Raw genomic sequence first — 20,142 nt, forward strand, 5'->3', positions numbered from 1 at the left:
AAAAAGATATCAACATAAATCAACAAAATGGAACAATGTAGGTAGACTAATAAGCTGAACTTCAATAGGAGGGAAAAATAAATCAACTACCTGATATAGAATGAGAGACACCTAGTCCGACGCAGCTCGCACAGTAAGATCCGGGCACACTGGGTCACGAATGCAATAGAAGGCCCATCAGTGTGACGCGGCTTATCAAGAGAGAACCTCACACCGTTAGGTCGCTCTTCTCAGGCTCACTCATGAGCTCCACGTCACCAGCTCCAAGGGTCAGTCTCAGCCTCAGTAACACCTCCCAGGAGCATCTCACAAAGGCGACCATCCTCCTTTCGGTGCCACCTTCCCCTTGCCTGACACTCTCTTGGTTCCCTTCCTACCTCGCTGGCCGCCCTTACCGGCTTCCTTTTGGACTGATGACTGCCAAAACTGTATCTCCGGGTGAAAGCTTTCCATTGAGATCCAAAATCTCGTATGTTTATGCCTCGTCACCATAGCAATCCCTGCTTCCACCTCTCTACCCAAGTCTGCTTCTCCTATCGTCTTCCCCAACTCAATGAAGAGAAATTTCATCCTTCCAATTGCTCAGGCCAAAACCTTCAAGTCATTCTTGACCCTCCCTCTCTTTTTTTTTTTCTCTCCCATATCCTGTATTCTTTCCATCAAAAAATCCTTTTGGCTCTGCCTGCAAAATATATCTAGAATCTGACCCCTCTCAGCTCCTTCGCACCCCATCATCTCCCCTCGCGATCACTGCGATCATCTCCCACATGGCTTCCCTGCTTCCAGCCTTGAAATCTCATCCCCACAGTCTATTCTCAGTACTGCACTCAGGAAGACCCTTTAAATCCACGCGTTCATTCAGCATTAATCCTAAGACTGTTTACTGAGATGCATTCACGTGCTCAACACTGCTTTAGGTGCTTAGAATACACCCGCAAAAAGAGAGACACTGCCCTCATGAAGCCTTTGCATCCTGGAAGGGGACAGACAGTAGCCCAGAACGATAGTCAGTAATCCCATAAATGCCAGAAGTGCTACAGGTGGTCCTGTAAGTGCTATAGGAAAAAAACAGAGCAGGTGAGGGGGAACAATGCCAGGGAAAAAAGGAAAGACTGTAGATTCAAAGAGGGAGGTGAGTGCTTTTCATTGTCCAAGCAGCTTTTGGGCAGAAACCTAGAGTTATGGGCATAGCCACGCAGTTACCTGGCAGAAAAACATTCCAGGCAGAAAGATGTTAACATTAAGAACTCATAAAGCATTATTTTTGACCACATTATGAGCTGAAAGTTACAAGATTTTAAACTGGTGTTTTTATCTAAATACTATTTGCATTTTAATTCTAAAATAATGTCCTAATAAGCCACAAGTGCTTTTTTAGAAATGATGGATTAAGTGAAGTATCAGAAACTACTTATCCAAGTGTGCTTTAAGTCTTTTGTTAAGATTCAATTAGCAGCTCTGTCTTTCATTTCACTGAATTTCTTTTATAGTCCATAAAAAGCAGTTAGAAAGGTCTGCATTTTTTGATATACACATATGACAGACCTGGTAGAGAAACAGCAAGGGCACCGAACTCGGCGTCACCTGGGTTTAGCCTGCCAGGAACATGAACATTTTTCAAATAGATATGCCAACTAATTTTTCAGATTAAGTCAGGTATGAACCTAACGATAACCAAAGTCATCAGATTTACTAACACAGTGTGTACAAAATGATGGATTTTTCGAATCTTGTTCATTTCTACCCAGTTGGGTAAGACGAGCTTGTTTTTACCTTCCGGTGGCCTGTTGGATGTCGCCACAACGACGACACCATTTTTGAACAGATTTTCAAAAAGCTGTTTCAGAATCATGGCATCAGCAATGTCAGTGACCTGTGGACAACAACACATTTGTTTTACGTTAATTTCACTTCTGCTTTAAGAAATTTGCTAACGGCTCATGGTTTGTTTTTTAAAGATGAAAGTGAATTCCAAGAGAAAAATTCTAATTATCATCCTGAAGAAAGAGAAGATAATTAAAACCATGAAAGACTGTATAGTAGTCTTGTAAACCTGACTCTTCCTTTTTGCAAGCCTGTCATTTCTACACAAATTATGAAATGGTTCTATGTTAACTGCTTTTATAGAACTACAGGTGGAAAGCATAGATAATTGTCCGAAATATTTAGGAAATCTAATTAATTACAACTAAAATGACCAATTCCCTCCTCCTCCCATCACAACCCCTTTCCCCTGTAAAAAGGAGAGAAAAAAAGGGCAGGGGGAGACACAGGCTGCCTGAGATTTCTAATACCTTTCTGGCAAAGGTCCCTACGAAGGTGACTTTAAACAGTCCTGGGACTTCAGAAATAAGGACAAATAGCCAACGAGACATAATCAGCTGCTGTTGAAAATAGAATGACATGACATAGATACTATTGTGCAATTGTGGCACAAAACAATTCAACAGATGGCCCATCACAAAAATGAGCAATTTCATTGTTCTTTTTAAGTGCCTTCTATTACTGTCCATGAATAACCAAAAGGCACTTCAGTCACTTCCAGCACAGCCGGCCTCTGCTGACCTTCCAAACAGATACCCTTCTACCAAAAAAAACCAACTTAAAGGAATGGTGAACACGGTGCTTTCAAGAAAAACTTCTGACAAAACCGGAAATGTGTAATCTAATAGCAGATTAAACTATTCCATCTAAGTTACAGAGACACATACTAGTGATCTTGTCTAAAATCATTTTTTAAAATCTGCAATTAACAAGTAAGCTTAATGTTGACTTTTTTAAAAGCTTTCAAAAAACATAAGGAAATACAGAAATTAAGGAGGGAAGGCAGTTGACTTCAAAAATAAATGATAGTGATGGTTGATATTAATCATGTACCTTCCCATATGAATACAATAATACGGGTTTTAGATTTTCCCAGTGTGAAAATGTTCTGATATTTCTTTTCTTTAATAGCACCTTTTAGATAATCCCCCAAAAAAGGATTTATATTCACAAAATATGTCACACAATACATATCACATTGCTATTTTTAAACCATGTTAGAGTGCATACAAACTGGTGGAATTCTTTCAAATTAGATCAAAATACTAAAAGTTACCAAGTAAATGGTTATAATATGATTAACAACAACTTGGGTTACACAGATCTAGATTGCTTTTTTCTTTGCATTTGATAACTTATGAAGTTTAATTATTTCCTTCCCACCTAAATAAAACCAATCCCAGCTACAACATGGAGATGGACAGGTCTTTTTTTTTGCTGTCCCTAGCTATAACTTTAAAACATTTACCGAAAAATTACAGAGTATTCCTTCAATTAGACTTCAGGAACTTACAAAGTAGTGATTAAAATGAAAAAGAAAGTGGTACTATCTAATTATTTAGCAAAGTGATATTAATTTGGAGCTTAGGATCACTGTCAAATTTTGCTTCCGCAAGAAACACTCACAAAGAAGGCCCTTTTCAAATGCTTGAACACCAGTGGCATTTCTGATGAGAGGACAGAACAGGCCTGCAAATTTTAGAGGCAATTGCATTTTTAAAGTGGGTTCCCAATACACTGACTTTTGAAAAGAATGACATCAATTAAAAGTTACCCAATTTTAGGAAACAAAAATGGTCATCTGACCATGTCACTGATATTTTTGAAAAAATTAAAAATAGCTTTTGTGGCCTAACGTTCAGAAAAGTGAAGGCGCGTTTAGCTTATCTCATAGCACAAAGGTTTAAACTGAAAGTTAAAGACAGTGAACAATAAAGACTTGTGGCTGAATTACAATTTGCTGTTTTTGTATTAGGGAATGTTTTTGCGCTATCAGAGTAAATTAACTTGGAGAAGCTACGGCTAATTAATACAGCAGGAGTCACTTGGTGTAGCCGGCTGCCAGTGCACGCTCTTTTGATCTTGTCCCCGCACTTGTTCGGCTTTGCTGGGGAACAGTGATTTTACAGTGTAAGTGAGCAGGAGACAATGGCCGCACATTCTTGGAGAGCAGGCTTTTTCAGCACCCAGCATTTCATTACCACAGGGAACAAAAGAGAAGGCTACAGATTACCAATAAGGGTAGTCTGCTAATACAGAGAGTGGAGACATTTCATTAGCATTAAAGAGAAAAGATTTTTTATGACCTAGAGTTGCTTTCCATTATGACTCACTTAAGTAAAAACGAAAAAAAAAAATCAAATGGTTAATTTACATGTGTAAGTGCCTGAGGCTCAGTCACCCACTGATTGGTACAGTGCCATGTAATGAGCGACAAACATAAGCATGCATTATCAGTAATTAGTATTAGCACAAAAATAAGCACCTATTTTTTATTAGCAGTTTTTAATAGCTTTCCTGTTTTATAAAAATGGTCAAAACTATTTTTTAAATGATATTGATAGCTTATAGAGGAGAATTTTGCATGATAACTGCTCATCAGAATTCTTTTTTTTTTTTTTTTTGGACCATATTTGTAAAACATCTATCCAGTATCTCTAAAAAGAGACAAGAAATAACTTTAAAAAAAATCAGTTACTTTCAGTATTCTCATATATGATTCTAAGAAACAAATATTCAAAGTGGACATAACTAAGACCCTAAAAAAACTGAGGAAAAACTATTCTTTTATTTCAGCAACTAGAACACTTACCAACAACCTATTCTAAACAAATTTCTCAAACAAAATAAGGATAGTGTATCTGATACCATAAGTAAAGCTGAAATGCTACACTTATTAAAAAGAACCAAACTAATGAGGAATACATTATGCAAACGTCATCTGAATGCTACCAAAACATAATCTTAAATAAAATACCCTAAATTGAAGAGCACAAAAAAGAAAGAGTATACTTTTGTTGTTAAGCAGCAATTAATTCCCATTCTTTTCCCTAGTAAAATAAATACTGTATTAATTAACACCACCTAAAGGCCAATTATTAGTTAAAAACCAAGACTATTGATAGGATTCAACTATAAAAGTGAAGTAGGGATTGCAGGCATACTGTCATTAAAAATAAAGTGCCTAAAAAATTCTTTCTAGTAAATCAGCAATGCATTGTACTAGGTTTAATAAGTTTGAGGATAATTTTTAGGTTCTCTCATTAAAACACCTACTAAAGCCTATCTAGCTCTAGATCTACAGCTATAAATAAATAATACAAGTCATCATATACCAAAGATAACACAGAGCTGTTACTACTAGTGAGTAAGTGCACTGATGACGGATTCAAACTGAGTTACCAGCTGAGGGGCCGTGCACAAGTTCTTTAACCTCTCTGACCTTTCATCTCCTCATCAATATATTATACCTACCTTGCAAAGTTGTTGATACATAGAGTAAACCCTCAAAAAATGTTAACTATGACCATTACCCATATATGGTATGGATGCTAAAATAAGTCCATATTATTTATATGTAGCTGTATAGAATTTGAGCCGTAAGAATAAAGGCACATAAAAGGCTCTCAATGAACAGTAGCTAATGTTGTAATAGATGGAATGTAAGCATCCCAATAAATGGCATCACCCCAGTTGGTTCACAAGAGATGGATTTTAACTATCTTTCGACTACCTACCAGTAAGTAAACAAACATGGAAAAAGTCAACCATATTATTATTTAAAGAAATACACATTAAAATGAGATACCATTTTTCATCTGTTAAGTTTGACAAAAATGTTAGGATAATTCAGAACACTGACAGGAAAAAAATTCAGGTTGTTATTATATAAAGGGAAGTGAAACTTGGTTGGAGAAACTCCTTCAATAGTTATTTGGTACTAGAACTCATTTGTTCATTCATTCACTCATTCATTTTCAAGCACTGTTCTAGACACCTGAGATACATCAATTAGCAAAACAAAGATTCTTGCACTAAAGTTTATATTCCTGGGAAGGAATGTGTATTATAGTAACACTGGGCACAATAAATAAGTAGATATGTATCTCAGAAGGTGACAGGTTATCTCTGAAAGGAGGGCAGGGGCCCTGGAGCCTGGACATCCTTGCTGTCTCTGCTCCTTCTCAACAATGGATACGTGCAGATATTGGCCTTTCTTTGTAAGCTCCAAGCGGTCAGCTCCAAGATTCAGGCTTGGGACTTCATAGGAAGGAAAACAGCAAGACTAGAAACATTTTTCATACTGGAACATTCAGGCCAACTTTGCTCAAGACAAGAGGGTCTCTCGGGTTGTCAACTCTATCATACTAGCAAGATACACTGAAATTTGGGATCAGATAAAAGCAATCAATCTGATGTTCAGTCCTGCGCTGTCATCTCTGCACTTCCGTTCTTCAGAGGCCTGGTGGGAAAGCAGCACTTGGTGTAACACCCACTCTGAGCCATCGTTTCCTAGTCCATGAGGAAAACAGGACTGGAAACAGTCGGAGCAGGGAGAGAGGCTGTAAATGGCAGGAGAGTCTGAGCAAGGGGCACGACACTGCCTTACGTAGCGTCGTACTTCCCCCGGAGAGTTTGTGCTCTTCTAAGTCGGGTTTTCACTACCTGTGACCAAAAGCGTCCTGGGAAACACCTCGTCTCTTCGCTCTTCTTGGGCTTCAGTCCCTCAGCCAGTTCTCCTCCCACCGGGGGTGACGGACTGTATAGTAAGGAAGGTGGCGTCTCCCCACAGCGCTCCCGTTCCTGCTGTCTTTCACAGGGCACAGGGCAATCCCTCTTGATAAAGCAGGTAGGAGCAGAGCATGAGTCGAACAGTTCCATCCCCATCAAGACTGTGAGAAGCAGGCCCAGGAGCTCCAGCTAACGGAACGGGGTTTGAGACTCCAGGACAGGAGCAGCCCTGACAGCACATCCCGGGAACCGGGGCTGGAGGTCGGCTTGGACTAGAGGGAGGTCGGGAGAACCCACAGCTGCCTAGGGAGCCGCCCGGCGCTCCTCCCCGGCATGATTCAGCTACTTCCCACGTCTCTCTGTTTCCATCTCGTTAGCGCATGGGAACGTCCCCGGTGCCATTTAGTTCGAAAACAGGAGACAGAGGAGACGTCTGGCCCAGTCCCTGGGGCCACACCACCCAAGTCCAGGGTTGTCGACAAGCCTGTGGGCTCGCTACCAGGGATGGCGCGTGCAACTCTGGGGCAGACAGGGTCCTGCGGTGTGGAAGAAGGCCCTTCAGAGCAACTGGATGGCTGAGCACACGCATGAATGAACCTCAAGCCCACCTTGATGGGGCGGGCGAGGACGGGTGCATCCACTTCCTCTTAGCAGGTGACGTTTTACAAGCAAAGGGCCTGTGTCCCTTGGTCCCCCTGACACTCGGGATATAACCTGGAAAGCTTTTCATTTGCCTGCATTCCTTCTGCAAGACTCAACACGCAGGAGCATGAGGGTCCTCGCGGATGCTGCTGCTTCCTTCTTCCCGGCCACGCGGTGACCTTCTGAAACCTGAGCTCGGTGGGGATGCCCGTGTGCCCAGCGGGCTTCTGTTGGGGCCCCTGTCAGGGCGGCACTATGATGTTCACAGGCCCTGCACGCTTCGCCTACGTGAGCCTCTTCCTCAATCAGAAAATAAATTCATATTTAAAATACATAGAAATATACATAAATTACATGTTATGACTATGTTGTTATAAAACAATTATGTATAGACACAGATACAGGCTGGATTCATTATTGATATATTCATTTTCTTCTTTAAATTTTAAAAGTAATTAAATTAGAATATTTTCTTGGACCCCTCAAGGTACCACGGATACTAGGTACTTTGCCTACTACGCCTAGTGGGTAACCTGGCCCTGCTTGTTACAAAGCCTCTCCAGGTGTCCTTCACACAACCAGATTTTCATCACTTCCTGACCCTAAATGACCTTGCTGATGGTCCTCATGTCACAGAGACATGCCAGTCATTTCTCTGAATGTTTTCAAATTTACATTTTTCAAGTTAAGGGTTATAATTTTATACATGAAAGCTAGAGAATTCTGATGCCTTCCTATGCATCACCTACATGGCGGAGATAATAACTATTTTATAGAGTTAAAGGCAGTAAAGGATTTAAAGCACTTTGTAAACCATGAACCAGTTTACAAAGATGATGTATAATATAATTTTTAAAAAATTTAACTTCAATACCTTAGTCAAAAATTTAAGTGTGCCAATTCAACTTTATTTACAGATAACCAGGCTGAGGGACTCAGAATGAGCAGCCAAGGCTCCTCCCCTGGTGCATCACAGACTTCGGTTGTTGACGGCGGCAGAACTGCTGAGCCCAGGGCCTGCTTCAGGAGCCAGGGAGGCCTCGTCCCTCGGCAGCACGTCGGTGCCCTTAGCACACCTCTTTCCCATAAGCCTTGCTTTGGAAAACCATAGTTCTATAATGCTAAGGGGGAATGCCAGGCTGTCTTAACATGACTGCAAGGAGAAAGAAGTAAAGATCTTGTCCCCAGACAGCTCAGTGTCACACCACTCTCAGGGAAAGCACCTCCTTCTCCTCTACCACAGACGGAGACCTTGGCAGCCATGCAGACCAAGCTGCCAGAGGTGAGCTCTCATGCCTCATCTGGCGTAAAGGCATGCTGGCCACATCACTTCCCACTAACCCATGTTTTTAAGCACAGAAATACAGGAAATAACTCACTATCAATTCAAATGTGTAACTTCAGAGAATCTTACAACTGGAAGAAACTTTAAAATTCTTGGGGCAACTAGGGCAATTCCCTCACTTCATCACAAATATGTTGTGAGGCTTGGATGAGATGCATGACTCACCACCCAGGGCCTACAGCTGGAGCCACACACAACAAATGTTAGTTTCCTCCCCTTCAAAGTTCTCTGGGCCTTTATTCTAGGCAATCAAACATGGAGTTTCTGCACTCAGCTCCAGGAGTATTTTTCAAAAGCTTTGGATGTGAGGCCTTATTTTTTTTTTTTTTTTTTTTTTTTTTTTTTTTTGAGAGGGCATCTCTCATATTTATTGATCAAATGGTTGTTAACAACAATAAAATTCAGTATAGGGGGGTCAATGCTCAATGTACAATCATTAATCCATCTCAAGCCTAATTCTCGTCAGTCTCCAATCTTCTGAAGCATAACGAACAAGCTCTTACATGGTGAACGAATTCTTACAGAGTGAATAAATTCTTACATGGTGAACAGTACAAGGGCAGTCATCACAGAAACTTTCGGTTTTGATCATGCAATATGACCTATAAACCATCAGGTCAAATATGAATATTCATTTGATTTTTGTACTTGATTTATATGTTGATCCCACATTTCTCCTATTATTATTATTATTTTTATTTTTAATAAAATGCTGAAGTGGTAGGTAGATGCAAGATAAAGGTAGAAAACATAGTTTAGTGCTGTAAGAAGGCAAATGTAGATGATCAGATGATCAGGTGTGTGCCTATGGACTAAGTATTAATCCAGGCTAGACAAGGGCAGCAAGACATCCACGGATGCAGAAGATTTCTCTCAAAGCAGGGGGGGTGAGGTTCTGAGCCTCACCTCTGTTGATCCCCAAATTCTCACCTGATGGCCCCCCTGCGACTGTGCCTGTCTTAGGTTGTTCCTCCCTTGAGGAATCTTACCCGTCTCTGGCTAACCAGTCATCTTCCGGAAGTGAGGCCTTATTTTTAAACTTAGATACTTCTGGATTTATCTATTTTCATTCCAATAATCAGTTACTCTAATGATAAGCACTATAGAAAAGCCAAGTATCACATTTCAGAACTACTAAAGAAAGCAGTCAAATAAAGAGGAAGAAATTCTTAAATTACAGCATCTCTTATTAGTACTCCTACTACTAGTACTGGACTGGCATGACAGAAGGGATCCAAACAGGCATCAGGCATGGCGTTTGCCTTCATGCCCTATGAAATAAAGATCAGGAAATAACTTACCACCAATTTAAATGCACAATTTCAGAGAATCCTGAAACCAGAAGAAACTTAAAAGTTCAACTAGGGCAGTTACCTCCCTTCATCACAGGTAAGTTGTGAGGCTTAAATGAGATGTGTGAATCACTTGTTTTTTTTATATAACACTTAAAAAACCTTCAAACATCTTTAAAGACATTGCTTTGTCATCATTACCTTATCTCTACTGTGGTACAGGGGAAATATGAATCTGTTGACTAGAATATAGGGATGGGCAAACTTTTCCCATAAAAGGCCAAAGAGTAAATATTTTATTAGGTTTTGCAAGCCACATATGTCTCTGTCACATTTTCTTTTTCTTTTTCTAATAACCCATTAAATACCTAAAAAACATTCTTTTCTCATTGTCCCTACAGAAACAGATGGGGCAGACTTTCCCCTGCAAGTCTGGTTTTCCAACCCCCGAACTAGACAGTAAAATTAAAGTCCTAAGAGACAATGTATCAAATCAATTTACAAAACAATGACAAAATCAGAAACAGAATTTGAATTTTTGCACCTCATTTACCATTCTTCGTCTATGAAACATCTCGACCTTACCTGAAATTCATCAAAACATAAGAGACAAGCCTCTTCGCTGATTTCTTCAGCTATAGGAGCTATTGGATCATATGATTTGGCCATAAATCCCGGCTTCCTTTTTGGCAAACTCTGTTTAAGGCAGTGTATTCCTTAAATGGATAAAATTAAATACAAATCAAACATTGTGTTAATACATTTTAAACAACTATAATATATATTTTTAAATCTCTAAGTGAAACTTGAATGTATACATATAATTAAGTTGCAATACCACATACTATCAAATGTGATCACTGAAATTGATTGCATTGTCTCTACCTCAAAATAAGTCGTTCATGTTGTTATATTCCTTCCCAAGGTTGTAAAGACACTTTGTGGCCATTCCATCTGCACTCTCCAATCCCTCAGAGATGGCCAGGCAATAGACTACGTGACTACACAGTGACCAGAGCGACTGAAAGATGGATCTCAGGCCTGAGGGCTTGGGGCAGGGGAGGGAGAGCAGGAAGGGACCAGCAGCGAAGGCGACCCTGCCCTGCGTCCCGCGTGCCTAAGCACACCTTGTCTCTAGCCAGGCCCACCTCACTCACTTTCTGTGTACTCACTGCTGGGAATACTAGAAGACAAATGCAATGGTCCTGCCCTGGGGAGGTGCCTGGATAGCTGCTAGACAAATAATGCCAAAGCGAAATAAGGAAGGACACCAGCAAAGCGAAAGAGCATACGTACAAGTACAGGCTGAATGCCCGCATGGCGAGGTGACACAGAGGCAGCAACCCAACCAAAATTAACTTCTTCAAACAAGTGAGGCTTTAACATTGCTTTTCCTTTTCCTTCTTTTATTGGAGAGGAATTTATTATTATTATTATATTTTATTGAAGCAGAGTTGATATACAATATTATATTGGTTGCAAATATACAACACAGTGATTCAACAATTAACTAACCACATTATTAAATGCTCATCCCAGTGTAGTGCGGTTACTGCCTGTCAACACAGAAAGATATTATAGAATCGTTGACTATATTCTCTTTGCTATACTTTTATCCCCATGACTAATTTATATCGTGATTCAGGTTTCGTGCCTCTTTATCCCCTTCACCCGTTTTGCCCTTTTTCCCACCCCTCCCCATGGCAACATTTCTTATCGATCCTCATTAGAAAGAGAAAATGCCTCATCTGCCTGCAGTGACCTCTCATTTGGAAGGACTGAATTTGTCTGTAGGACCAACTCGGGATGCAGTACTGTTTCATTATAGCACAAAACAAATGAAACCAAACAATACTTTAAGCAAAAATCTAGTTTTTTAACAGATGAGAAGATTAAGAAATTTAAGATAAGGACAACTATTTGTATTCACTCACTTAAAAATCACTTTTTTCAGATCATTAACTTACTTTTGTGAACATCTAGCATGAAACCATGAAAATGAACCCGTTTTTTCCTCTTCATTTCCACATAAGCATAAAACATGTCCATCACCATTGTTTTCCCAGTACCTTAAAAAAAAAATACTATTAAACAGTCGGTACTAATTATTCTAATGATTGTTCATTAGCTTTGGGATAATGAAACCATACTCTTCTACTGAAAGCTTAAGATTACACTACTTTTTCAGAAAGGAGTGTTTACTTTTTATGTTAAACTAGCTAAAAATAAATGTTGATATTACTCTTTTCTGTTAAAATCCTGTTTTCAGGAAATTCAACATTTAGTTAACATTATAGGAGCTAGTTCCTCCAGAGAAATGTTCATAAACTGTGGCAAGATTTACAGATTGCTCATTCTTCAGTTTCTCTTCTAAAAGGCATCAGTAAAAAAAGAGAAAAAAACTTGTGTTTCTTGGGCATTATTAAGTGTGGGGAACTATGGGAAAATTAAAAAATGAAAAACAAAAAAGATTAGTATCTAACATAAATACTGAAAGTAAGAGATACAGATTAGAGCTGGAGCACTGCCAATTATAACTTTTTCTTTTAAGCTGAGAATATAGGTCTTTCAAAATGAAGCCTACTTGAAAGAACTTTTAAGTTAACCCTTATAATTAAATTAGCTGATTTTCGACACTCTGAAACTTAATCACTATGATTGCATTACTAATCGAAGAGTCAACAGCCTGAGCATCTAACAAGGCAGAAAAAAGCCTTCTTGCCTTGCAGAAAGTGCAGTTTTGGGAACACTGGCAGCTCTGCTCAGTTCTGAGGAAGAGCCAGCATCCTTCAGTGGGCCCGGCCAGGCACGCTGGTCCTGCCTCAGCCTCACTGCCCCCCAGACCATCAGCCCACCACAGTGCCTGCTCTCCTCGTACGGGCTGCGGTCACTAAGCTTGGGCATCTCAGGGAGTAAGATCGGAGTCTTAGATCTTCTGAGCCTCCCTTCATTCCACAGGACGGCTTCGGGCCCCTGACATTTGAATTGTCAGAAAGCGTTTTGTATATGCAATAAAATTCACCACACAGATTTTTAATGAAGAGACCATTTGGATTGAAAAGTAATTTCTTGCAAAAATATTAAATACGATATCTTCTGATATATAGTGAGAGGCAGCAAATTTTATATCATATTTACACAAAAAAGGAAATTAACAATGTTTAAAATTCTGCTGCATAAAGCAAAGTATACTTGCAGATACAGAAAAACGTCATGAATTATCTAACCAAAAGTGTGAATTAATATATACTTTAATGTAATCTTTGGGCTAACTCTTTAAAAAATTGGCTTAAAATATAACAAGACCATCACATAAAAAGTTTCTGGAACAAAACAGCAGCAGACTCACAGAACCCAAGAATGGACTAACAGTTACCAAAGGGAAAGGGACTGGGGAGGACGGGTGGGGAGGGAGGGATAAGGGGATTAAGAGGCATTATGATTAGCACACATAATGTGGGGGGGGCACAGGGAAGGCTGTACAGCACAGAGAAGACAAGCAGTGATTCTACAGCATCTTACTACGATGATGGACAGTCACTGTAATGGGGTATGTGGGGGGGACTTGATAATGGGGGGAATCTAGTAACCACAATGTTGCTCATGTGATCGTATATTAATGATACCATAATAAAAAAAAGAATACAATACACACACACACAAAAAAAAAAGTTTCTGGAGATAAAAGCAAAAATAGTAAATCGTAAAAGAAAAGACTGGTAGATTAGGCTACACGAAATTCAATGTTCTGAGAATCAAAACCACCATATGTAAAATTAATATCCTTACTTAATCAATATATTTCTACAAATGCCTACCATGTGTGAGGCCCTATTCTGCTGCTTTGTATATGACAGTGAACCAACCTGACAAAAAAATCTTTGCCCTTATGGAACTTGGGAGTTTAACCTCATGTATATTTAAGATATAAAGAGCTCTTAGAAACTACAATGGACATCTTTTTCTGTATGTGTGTCTATCCTAAATCTCTTTTCTGGAAACTTCTCTCCTTAGTATGATTCCATGATGGTAACAATCACAAGGTGAGCTGATCAAAACACCCTATTACCCTACACACTGCAGTTGGTCTGCAAAGGGAATGTGACCCAGTTAGGTCAGCCCTTTCTAGGGGCAGTTAAATGGACTCTGAGTAGGAAAATTACCTTTTGCCTTTAAGAGAACAACCTAGAAGATTCCAGGAGCTATCTTTCTTATAACATCAAAAAACTGACAAGAATGAAGCCAATAACAAGCAAAACAAGGACCAAAAGATGAAGGAGAGGGACAGGGAGGGGAGGGGAAAGAGACCCCTGAACATCATTTAAGCTCATAGATGTACGCATGGCTGAATCAGACCGTTACTGGACTTAACTATTAAACCAGCCATTAGATTCCTCCCCTGGTTCAGCTAATTCAACTGGCTTTTTTTTTTTTCACTGCAAATGAAACACATCTGAACAATACAGGATCAACAGCAAGGAGGAAAAAGAGATGACTGATACACAAAGAACATGAGGATTCACACGACACAAAGAGCATAAATAGCTTTACAAGTAATTTTAAAAGTTTAACTCTGCCAGAAAAAAAAGAAATACAAATTAAAACACCAATCATATGCTATTTTTATGTTGGTGAAGATGTGGGAAAATAAATACCCTGACATACTTCCAGTGGGAGTTTAAGACCCATCTTTTTGGAAGTCAATTTGGCAATGCCTAGCAAAAGGTATAAAAACAGAGCCAAAATCGGTACTGTTAAGATATTTTTACTCCCTAAATTGTTTCAAAGTTCAATGGAATCCCAATCAAAATCAATTTAGGAAAAACTTGACAACATGATTCAGAAGTCTATCTCCTGGTAAAAAATAAATGTCTATGAACAGGAAACTGGTTAAGGGAATTGGGGAACAGTCATATGACAAAACGGTATATACCCAGTAAAATGAATGACGTAGAGCAGTATGTACTGATATGGCATAATATGTAAGACCAATGATTAACTGAAAAAAAAACAAGGTACTTAATTTTTGAGTAAAACAAAATTTTAAAAATTCACCTGAGTGGACAATACAAAAAGGAGTGTCAATATTCTAAAAAAATACAGACAGATCTTGTGTGTGTGTGTGTGTGTGTGTGTGTGTGTGTGTGTGTGTGTGTACGAGGGGGTGCGCTCAAGATGGTGGAGTAGGAAGGCAAGACTGAAACCTCCTCACACACACACACAAACACAAAAGAAGCAAGTCCAGAAAATACAACTAGCCCTGAAAGCAGCCTGAAGGCTGCAGAACAGACGACCTCCACGCGGGGCAGAGAGGACCACACAGAGAAGGGTGAGGCGGTGGAGCCACAGCTGGGCGGGAGGAGGCCCTTCCCCCATCCCAGACCAGGGGCAGGAGGAAGAGGAAGGGAGCGGGGAGGGGACAGGCGCCCAGGAACTCTGCGCCCCTGGCCCTGGAGAGCTGTGTTGGGAGCATGAGTCCACCCTGCACTGGGTTCTGCTGATTAGCGGGTCTGGAAAACAGTCCGCGGGAGCAGAGTGGGAGCTGACACACCAGCCGCTTGTGGAGGCCAGGAGCCTCGGCTGGTCCCACTGAGACCCAACAAAGAGGCAGCAGTTTGAAAAGACTTGCTAAGGGCGGGAAGGGAGCCAGAGGGGGCAGAGCTGGACGGAGCCATCTCTGCAGGAGAAAGGGCAGGTGGACGCCTACCCCAGCCCTCCCTCGGCCCAACAGGTTGTGCCCTCTCAGGATACCCAGACACTCCATCCTGCTCACTGGCAGCTCAGCCCAGAGGCACTTCCCTGCACACCACTGGCGCACCAGCCCACTCAGCCCAGCAGTGATGGACTTTGCTGCCTGACAGGGAGAGGGAGGCTCTCCCAGCTTTCACGCCCTGTTTCAGCCCAACTGCGGGGCGCCTGTAGGAGGCAGCTCCAAGAGCTCAGTCCTCCCATGGATGCCACGCCAGTTGCTGCACACCTCACTGCTGCCAGGGGGCACCAGAGGGACTCGCTGCTGCAGTCACTGCCTGCAACCACAGGTGCCACCAGCTGCCTTGGCCGCCAGCACAGCCACCTGCCCGCTAAGCGCTGGCCCACCCCCACCCCATGACCACCCACGCTGCTCTGCTTCAGCAAGCCTGCGCACCCTCCCACTGCTCGACTTGCCACCACAGCAAAGCACCCAAGGTATCCACAACTGGGTGACTTGCCTTTGCTGCAAGCCCATGCACCCTGACATTTTCCAACTCCCTGCAACCACTCCACCCACCCTGTTAACCCAGCAGCCCCATCATCACCGCAGAGTAGCCAGAGGGCAGCCCTGCCCACAAGGATCCCAGCAGAAGCACTGCTCTGATCACATTTGCCCAGCTGAGGCAAAACACAGCCTCAGCAGACCAAGATGAACCACGGCTGGCAGACAGGCAGAAATGCAACCCCACCCATTGCCCACCAACAGCAACCGGGGCTCCACAGCAAAGAAGCAGGCACTAGAGAGGGAGTCCTGGGCTTCTGGGCACCACAGGATGCCTTATTCATAAAGCCATTACTCTAGATCAGGAAACATAGCAGATCCATCTAATACAGAAGATGAAACAAAGACCCTGACAAAACAAGAAAGCAGAGGAATATGTTCCAAACAAAACTACAGGATAAGGCGTCAGCAAGAGGGCTAAATGAAACAGACATCACCAATCTTCTTGATAAAGATTTCAAAGTGAAAGTCATAAATATGCTCACTGATATCAGAAATGCATTAAAGATCTCAGGGAGGACTTCAACAAAGAGATACAAGAGCTGACGACTACAGTAACTGAAATGAAACATAAAATGGAGGGAATGAGTAACATTGCTGCAAGTAGAGGAGACAATCGATGAGACGGAAATTAGAGAACAGGAGCACAACAAAGCTGAGGAGCGGAGAGAAAAAAAGGATCTCTCGGAATGAAAGAATTTTAAGAGGGCTGTGTGCCCAATCCAAATGAAACAATATTTGCCTAATAGGGGTACCCGAAGGAGAAGGGAGAGACAAAGGGATAGAAAGTCTCTTTGAGGAAATAATTGTTGAAAACTTTTCCAAACTGGGGAAGGAAGTAGACACTCAGTCGTGGGAGCACAGAAAGCCCCTGACAAAAGGAACCCCAGGAAGACACCACCAAGACATATAATAATTAAAATGGCAGAGATTAAGGCTAAAGAGAGGTTATTGAAAGCAGCCAGAGAGATAACAAAGATTACTTAGAAAAGAAACCCCTTCAGGGTATCAGCAGACTTCTCAGCAGAAACTTTCAGCCGTAAGGGAGTGTCATGATATATTTAATGCAATGAAACAGAAGGACCTCCAACTGAGAATCCTCTACCCGGCAAGATTATCATTTAAATTTGAAGCAGGGATTAAACAATTTTCAGATAAACAATAGTTAATGCAATTTCACCATTAGACCCAGTAATTCCACTTCTAGGACTTTACCAGAAGAAAATTAATTCCCTTATTTAAAAGATATATGCACTCTTATGTTTATCACAGCACTATTTACAATAGCCAAGATATGGAAGCAACCTAAGTGTCCATCAATAGATGAATGGATAAAGATGTGGTACATACACAAAATGGAATATTATTCACCCATAAAATGAAAAGAAATCCAGCCATTTGCAACAACATGGATGGGTCTAAGTGAAATAAGTCAGGAAGAGAAAGACAAATGCCATATGATTTCACTTATTTGTGGAGTATAAAAACAAAGCAAAAAAGAATAAACATCACAGCAGTAGACTCATACACACTGAGAGTGACTGGTGGTTACAACAGGAGAGGGTCTGGGGTGGATGTGTGGGGAGGGGGATGGGGATAAAGGGGCACAAAAATTCTCAATCGTAATGTAGGTTGGTCACAGGGATGGTAATATAGCATGGAGAAAATAGCCAATGACTCTGTAACATCTTTCTATGTTGACAGATAGCTGTACTAGTGGGGGTGAGGATTAATAATATGGGTAACTAGTGAACCATTGTGTTGTATACTTGAAACTAATATAAGACTGTATATCAATAAAAAAAAAGACAAAAGAAACAACAAGTAATAATGGGGGAGGCAAGGAAGAAATGAAGAGGAACTATATAATACAAGTATATTATAAAATTAGAGAAATTACATTTGAGTGATACTGGATTTTTTAAAAAATTCAACTAAACCATTAAGTAGGCGTAAGTATAGATAGCAACCATGTATATGAAAAAAATTAATAAATGTTAAAGATAAATGCTCAGCCATTTGCAAAAAATAAAACTAAATCCCTACCTCACATTTCATACCAAAATTAATTCCAGATGAACCCAGAGTGCTAAAATACACGAAAGACCAGAAGATAACATGTGTGAACATTTGTATAATCTTCAGTAAGAGAGGCTTAGCTGCATGCATCAGGAAAATGAAAACCTTTGAGAGACATGACAGTAATTGGCTCTTGACTTGCCACCCCAACATAACAACTAGCAGACTGGCTGACACCTACACATCTAATGTTTTCAGGTACTGGAAAAGATGCAGTATTTCCCTGAGAGAAGAGAAGAGACAAGACAAGCCTTACAGCGCCCCCACCTTGGAGTTGGAGGTCCCTCCCGGATCGCTGCACAGAATGGGACGTCCAAGCACCACACCCAGGTATGGCTGAGCTGGACTGAGATCAGAACTCCAGGAGCCCGACGCAGGCACAGTTTGCAAGGCACAAAGTGTCAGAGAGGAGGAAGCTACATCAAGAAGGAGATCAAAACACCTGGCGCCTGTGGCTGCATACTAGCTGCTTACGTGTAGGATGGCACGCCACAGTGCGGGGCAAAGGGCGGCCCACAGGAAGCTATACACACGACCAACGATTTCCAGAGATACTCATACAACTTGAATCTCCAAGAAATTAGGCTAAGTGAAAAAAAGCCAACCTCAAAAAGCCGTGTCTTTTTCCATTACGTGTAACATTTCTGAAATGACAGAATCTTAGGAATGGAGAACAGATCAGTGGTGGCCACAGCTTTGAAACAGAGGGTGAGCAGGTACAGTTAGAGAATTATGTGCAACACAAAGGATATTTGTAGTGACAAATTCCTCAGTGATTTGAACCTGGTGGTGGACACACAAACCTACACAGGTAATAAACTGTATAAAACTAAATACACACACACAAATGAGTACAAGTGAAACAGGAGAAATTTGAGTAAGATCAGTGAATTGTATCAATGTCAATATCCTGATTAGGGTAATTATATTAAAGTTTTGCAAAATGTTACCTTTGGTAAATATGAGTCAAATGTACACAGATTACTCCGTAATGCTTCTTGCAATTGCAGGTGAATCTATAACTATCTCAATAAAAATTTCAATTAAAAAAACACTTCAAATGAATCACACTGCCATGCAAGTAACTTGACTCCCTGTCAAAATAAAATTCAACATACAAAAATTATATAATCGTAACACATTTGAAAAGATTTTGATGAAATTCAATGATAAAAAGTCTCAGCAAATTAGGAAAAGGAGCAGATTCCCTCAACTTCATAAAGGACGATACAAAAAAGCCTACAATGAAAAGATGCTCAACATGACTAATCATTTGAGAAATGCAAATAATCAAAACTACAATGGAATACCACCCACACCCATAAGGGTGGTTATTATAAAAATAAAAAGCAGAAAATAGCAAATTTTGATAAGAATGTGGAAAAAATGGGGACCTCTGTGCACTGCTGGTAGCAATGTAAAATGGTACAGATACTATGGAAAGTGACTCTTTTGATGACTGTGCTAGATTCAATTATTGACTCTACAGTTTTTTGGTAGATCCAGAAGCAAGTCCACTTCCGGGCATGTACACCAAGGAACTGACAGCAGGGATTCAAACAGGCACTTGTGCATTACTGTTTGGACCAGCATTATTCATAATGGTCACAAGATGGGAATCCAAACATCTACCGACAGATGAATAGATAAACAAAGCTGTATATACATCAGTAGAGTATTATTCAGCCTTAAAAAGAAATGGAGTTCTGACACATGCTACAACATGGATGAATCCTGAAGCCACTATGCTAGGTGAAAAATGCCAGACACAAAAGGATAAATATTATATGACTCCACCTACATGAGGCCCCCAGAGTAGTGACATTCACAGAAGGAATAGCGGTTACCAGTGGCTGGAAGGGGGGCTATGGGAGGAGGAGTTACTGTTTTACAGGTAAAGTTCCAGTTTGGGAAGATGAAATATGGAGATGGATTGTTGTAATCGTTGCACGACATGAATGTACTTAATGCTGCTG

At 40.7% G+C, this 20,142-nt stretch overlaps 1 protein-coding gene across 2 annotated transcripts in view; it reads right to left on the minus strand.

Moving 5' to 3' along the window:
* The window catches only part of AFG1L (AFG1 like ATPase), a 144,600-nt gene that overhangs the window by 81,623 nt on the left and 42,835 nt on the right, over positions 1-20,142 (minus strand). For both annotated transcript variants that reach the window (XM_073220830.1, XM_073220829.1), the window contains exons 4-6: positions 11,802-11,903; positions 10,420-10,550; positions 1,774-1,873 (exon numbers count right to left, since the gene is read on the minus strand). In XM_073220830.1, coding sequence (XP_073076931.1) covers positions 1,774-1,873; positions 10,420-10,550; positions 11,802-11,889 — 319 coding nt within the window. In that variant the 5' untranslated portion in view covers positions 11,890-11,903. The remainder of the gene's footprint in view (positions 1-1,773; positions 1,874-10,419; positions 10,551-11,801; positions 11,904-20,142) is intronic.

The sequence above is a fragment of the Manis javanica genome, chromosome 13 (assembly GCF_040802235.1).
Source record: "Manis javanica isolate MJ-LG chromosome 13, MJ_LKY, whole genome shotgun sequence".
Lineage (NCBI taxonomy): Eukaryota > Metazoa > Chordata > Mammalia > Pholidota > Manidae > Manis > Manis javanica.